Raw genomic sequence first — 6,000 nt, 5'->3', positions numbered from 1 at the left:
TCCCACATGTGTAGTTTTACAGCTACATCGTCCGGTCGGGACCAAATGGGTCGAAGCCGTCCGATTGTCCTGGAAACCTCTTAAAGATCTAAGGTGACATTCTTTGAAATTGGACCAACATACAATTTCTGTAATAGAAAGTTAACTTTTTCTAAGACACATCCCTTTTAAAGCAAAAAAAGATGCTGCAACAAATCCGCCATTACATTATGACCCCCTTTTTTCTTAGCCTTCTTATCTCAGGCATACCGGGGGGAGACCTTGTAGAAAAAAAATATGTCTGAAGACATTCTTATCAGCGAAGCTCTTATTACTGTACTCTTTGTCTGTCACTGTAGTCTTGAGCGCTCGTGTCTGAGAGCTTTTACCTTGACAGCCTTTTTCACTTCCATTATTGACCCCGGCCACCCCCTTGGTTCCGGGAAAATTCTGTCCTATTGGACTTGTCAGAGGCGTAAGTGCCGTCTGATTGACATCGAAACAGACTCCTTTAAATAAATAAAAAAACAACCTTAAGATATTAAACTTTTCTACTTCATTATATCCCGTCTCTCTCCGCCCCGTTTCCTGCCCACGTCCCTCTACCTGTTACAGTCAGAGCTGCACGATCAATGGCTGTCTGAGCGAGAGCATCCTGCAGTATCGCAGTCTGATGCAGCCTCTTTTTTCTTTTTTTTCCCTCCCTCGCCCCGGCTGCTCCACCACCAGCATGACCCTCTGCATCAGCGTTTTTTACCCCCCCTCTTTGTGTGTGTGTGTGTGTGTGTGTGTGTTGTGCATCCCAGTGCGAGCGCATGTGCTCTGGCGAGAGGCTGAATAATTGATTGGCAGGGGAAGAAAGAAAGCAGTGCCGGTCGGACGGGACAGTGTGTGTGTGTGAGTGTGTGTGTGTGGTTGTAGGAGTGTGTAGAGATGGGGGAGAGCAGCAGAGAGGAGCAGGAGCCCGGCTACGATGGGCTTTGCAACTACGCCCAGAAAATCACCTCCTGCTTTGGTCTGGATGGTAAGATGGAGACAAACTTATGATCATCTTTTGTGCGGCGGGTGTGACGCAGGAGCTATTAAATTATTTGGATGCATGAGGGGACGGCTGACTGGGTTTCTGCAGCATGACGATGTGTGTGATACCACAAAATATGATGACAATCGGACGACAGAGCCTCACTGCAGCAGAGTAGCATGTCCTAAACTACACCCCGGACCACCGACTGTGTGTGGGGGGGGGGTACTCAGCCTGTTTATTTGTACGTCACTGTCGTACTCAACTCTGTTCTGGACGATGTCTTTCTGTAGTTTTCCTCGCTTTTAAGTTAATGAATGTCACTTGGAATTGTTATTTTTAAAGCGTCAATCCCTGTCAGTGAAGCTCTGATCTATTTATTAAGATGAACACTTCGCATCGTATCGGACCAGTTGTCCCGAAACCAGTCGGTGCTGAGTCTGTGTGGGTTAAACATACCAGAGCTTAGCAAGTGTAATCTCGTTTATCGTGAAGTCTTAACACCTCCATCAGTCATTCCGACAGTCTGTGAATTTCCACTTGTTAAAAGAATGTGTTTTTTTTTTCTTTTGGCAAACCTTCTGCTTTTCCTTTCTCTTTACTTCACTGAGTTGTTGTTGAAGTGAAACAAATGTAACTAAGGTTGTCCACGTATTTCCAATAATCTTTTCCTAGAATCCCAGCCAAGTTATGTATCATTCTAACACAAAAATGAAACATTGTAGTCACCTGTGGAATGTAGAAAACTGTAAAAACATTGATGATTTATGCTTCTTTTTTATGGTCGAATAATCTCATTGGCGGAGCTTTTTTTCTGTGCTTTTCCAGTTTCAGTGAGTAATTGATGCGAGTGAAGTCGACAGGTTATGACATTAAAGCGGATAAAAGCGAATACAAAAGTAGATGATGGTTAAATTTGTTTAAAGCATAGCCATGAGCCAAGCTTTCAGTGATTCTAAATGTTGGATATCTCTGCGTTTGCAGCGTCATTGATCGTGTACTTCATCCATATCTGTGACGTGTTCACCGGTAACAGCTGAGCTAATGCTAACCAGTTTAGCCACTAGCTCGATAGCTTGCTACATTGCTAGCTGCTGCTCCTATTTTAATGTTTTAAAATATATATTCCCCTCCTAATATTTCAGGTTTAACAAGATAACAAAGACATGTTACTAAGGTTGACATTTTATGTGTGATGTTAAAAAGTGAAATTCTTACCGAATGGTGGAGTTAAAGTTTGACTCATCAACTATTGTTCTTTCGTTGCTTGACTGTTTTTACGAGTTTTTGATGGATTCACTTCCTTATATTTGAATCGATTGATCCACCGTTGTCACCGTAACGGGTTTAAAACCAATTCATTAGCGGGCCTTTATGAATGGTGAACCTTAAATGAGTTTCCATACCCTGGAGCCACGGATGCGGAGCTGCCTGTGGTTTTCCACTTGAGCGCTGATGCATCGACTGTATGTTTTAGTCTGACGGCCAGTGATGATGATGATTAACGTGGTGGTTGTTGCTACTGGGATGACTTTGCTGACTCCTGTCCTTGCACAGGGACTGGCACAGTTCCCAGACTGGCCTTCCTGCGCAACAGATCTACAACGCCGACGCAAAGTATTTGTCAATGAATTAGCTAATGAGTATTGTTAAAGGGATAGTTCAATTGAAATTCAAATTTTCACTGAGCTTCTACCTCGTACTGACTTCAAGTTAGGATAGTAGTTGGGAGTACTTATGAATTTAAGTACTCCATTGCTGTGTCTCAAATCACCTACTAGCGTACTCAAAGTTAGTAATTTTAGTGCGTAAGTGCATCTCAATTCTTAGTATGTGAAATTAAGTGTGCCATACACACTAAATTGGCGTACTAAAACGCCCACAAAACTGAGTATCGTTCGATGGACACTAACCACCCTAAACGGCCGCCATCTTAATGACGTTTTAAACAGAAGTTACGTCATATATAAATGCATATATATGCATATACTTACAGGTGTATTTTCAGAAGCAGTAGGAGGATGACACGTCTTCGGTGCTGATACCAGCTTAAATATCTCGCAGATATTTTGATTCTCATATTTTTTCTTTTTTCTTCTTCCAAACTTGCAAAACGTGCTGCCAGCAGGTGTCGATAGCGTTCAAACAGCTGGTTGAAACATCGTTAAATAGAAGTAGAAGAAGAAGCTGTCATGTCAAATCCGGTTAGTGCGTAGCAACAGTGTTTGATTTGAGACATACTATCCGGGGAAAAATTATCTTACTAGTTAGTACGTACACTATCCTGATGCATACTAACTTCTAGTATACTAAGAGAAGTATGCGATTTGAGACACATCACATGTCTTTTGGGGGTACAGGCAGAAATGTATGTCCGTATCACGGTAGAGACCAGAGCTGTGTCTCAAATCGCATACTTGCGTACCTAAACTTATATTTATACTTAGTATTTTTAGTGCATAAGTTCATCTCAATTCTTAGTATGCGAAATGTAGTGCGCCATGCACACTAAATTGGCGTACTAAAACACCCACAAAATGGAGTATGGATCGATGGACACTTTCTACCCTAAACAGATGCCATCTTAGTGACTTTGACGTTGTAAACGGAATTTACGTCACTACCACTCAAATAGAGTGCAATTTTGGGTGCATTTTCATCCAGCAGTAGGAGGATGACACGTCGTCGGTGCTGATACCGGCGTAAATATCTCGCCGATATTTCGTTTCTCATATTTCTTGATCCATACAAAACTTGCTGCCAGCAGGTGTCGATAGTGTTCCTACAGCTGGTTGAAATCATCGTTAAATATTAGTAAAAGAAGAAGCTGTCGTGTCATTTCCTGTTAGTGTGTAGCAGCAGTGTTTGATTTGAGACATACTATCTGTGGAGAATTTGCGTACTAGTTAGTACGTACACTATCCTGATGCATACTAACCCCCAGTGCACTAAGAGAAAAATATGTGATTTGAGACACAGCACAGGACTCGGGTTTTCTAGCTCCAAAAATACATGGCAATACATCCGAATACCTTCATACCGCTCGTCTGTAATACTTCAATAAAAGAGGGACATGACTGAAGGTACCTGGATGTAACTACCCCTTAAACGATGTTTTGGAGCCGATCACTACTTGCTTTTTTGCAGTACACCGGGCCAACCTGATGTGTAACTACCTAACCCCACCCAGAAGATAATCGTAGGCTGAACGTCAGCTGTAAGCTGCTTAAGGCACCAGGCTGGGTGGACTGAAGACACTCATAGTGTAAGCTCCTTTCCCAAAGTCTCACTATTTCTACACCTGCTTTCTGCTGTTTTTGGCGTCTCAGCATGGACGGATGGACTTTTTCCCTTTCCATCTCTTCACGTCGGATGTGACGGTTTCGGATAACCCTTGATCTTATTATATACTACCTCTCTCTGGCCATGATCGCACAATGACCCGCGTCCCGGCTCCCCGTCCTTCCGCCTCGTCGGTCGGCGACGATCGATGAGCGAACCCCCGGATTGCGTCTCGGATTGGATCGGGATCCCTGGACCCTGGCTGACGTGTACCTGCAGTGCTTCACCCTCCTCTGCGGGACGGCCGAAGGGGAGCCCGAGGCTATGCCCACGCTTCCCAGTCTGAACAATCTGGGGAAGCTGTGCAGCTCCAGCCACGGCCAGAATGTGGACCGGGTCCGGGTCAAGCGCAAGAGGTCGGTCAAGCGGATGTCCGTCATTGAGGACGGACAGGTGGCCGAGGTGCTGTATCTTATTCCCAAACAGTACATGGAGCAGTTGCCCTACCTCAACCCAAACGACTATTACCTCAGCGAGCGGCTTCACGATATTCCCACAGGTAGGAAAAAAGTAAACCTAATTTTCTTGGTCGTCTGGTCGACCTGCAGCATCAGTGATGGAGATTATTTATTTTTATTTAATCAATAGTTTAGCTTTTAGCATTTCAATTCATCCCAATCTGAGTAGCTATCTGACCGACCAGAACATTTGGGAATATGTCATGCACTTGACCCCCGGTTCAAGGAGTCCAGGGCGAGTGTTCCGTCCCATTGTCGTTGAAAAGTAAATTAATCACAGTTGGTGCTTATATAAGATGACCCTTTAATGCCAGGGCGAGCCCACGGGGCAGTGTGCCAATGGGCAGCACATGACCAAGCGACATGCTGGCTTACATCGGGATTACTACATGGACACGGAAATGGGTATTCGCTGAGCGTTTGCCAGGCGCACAACAAATGTCATCCCGGTTTTCTGTGAACCCCCCAGCTCTGACGCTTCAACTGAATCTGCAGTCCTAGATTTTGAAAGTTACAACATGCTGAACTGACCCCAGAGTGAGAGATCACTCTCAGGTCAAGGCTTACGTAAGCATTTTTTCCTCCCTTTAAGGAATTAAAAAATCTCACTTGAAGAAACACAGAAGTCATTTCAGGACAAAACATGCAGTTTTTTAGATCTGAAAACACTGTTAATTGAAGTGTTTTGAATTATACAACAACATTTTCAATGTTGTATGTAAATCAGTACAGTTTTTGTCTAAAAATTATAATATATAATTCTTACAAATTATATAAATTCCGAAGTTTTTTAAATTGACAGTATGCTTTGCATTCCACACTATATTCTTGATCTATTCCCTTTCTTTTAAATAGAATCCCATTCTTTTTTTAGGTGCTCCGGCTATTACAAAGACACTGTTTTTGTAAGGAAAAAAAAAAAGCATAACTCAAACCCTTGCAGGAGCCGAGGGCTCAAGCAGACAAGGTCCCAAACAAGTTGGTATAATTGCTTTTTAGTTGTCACATCGGGTCTGTTAACTGTCTTAGCCTTGCTAGCTATATTTTATTGTCCCAAACTGTGTAAGGTACTGACCACTGCAGAGAAAAAATGGTTCGTCAAAGTGTTTGGATTTGAAGATAAGAAGCTGTTTTGAAGAAGAAAAAAAAACAGCGGGTAGATCATTTCCTGTAGTTCTTAAATTGACCATAAGGGGACGA

The 6,000-nt window shown here is 43.1% G+C and overlaps 1 protein-coding gene across 2 annotated transcripts in view; it reads left to right on the top strand.

The window, feature by feature from the left end:
- Positions 1-876: 876 nt before the first annotated feature.
- Positions 877-6,000, top strand: part of ablim1a (actin binding LIM protein 1a) — a 57,965-nt gene continuing 52,841 nt past the window's right edge. The window contains exon 1 of one of the 2 annotated variants that reach the window (XM_087802238.1): positions 877-1,003. In XM_087802238.1, coding sequence (XP_087658364.1) covers positions 913-1,003 — 91 coding nt within the window. In that variant the 5' untranslated portion in view covers positions 877-912. Of the gene's footprint in view, positions 1,004-4,504; positions 4,842-6,000 lie in introns of those variants that run through there. The other variant, XM_087802240.1, reaches the window with a different exon arrangement.

This window comes from Callionymus lyra, chromosome 11 (assembly GCF_982586985.1).
Source record: "Callionymus lyra chromosome 11, fCalLyr1.hap1.1, whole genome shotgun sequence".
Classification (NCBI taxonomy): domain Eukaryota; kingdom Metazoa; phylum Chordata; class Actinopteri; order Syngnathiformes; family Callionymidae; genus Callionymus; species Callionymus lyra.
Note: the sequence above shows the minus strand (reverse complement) of the source record. Positions and strands in the feature narration are given on the sequence as shown.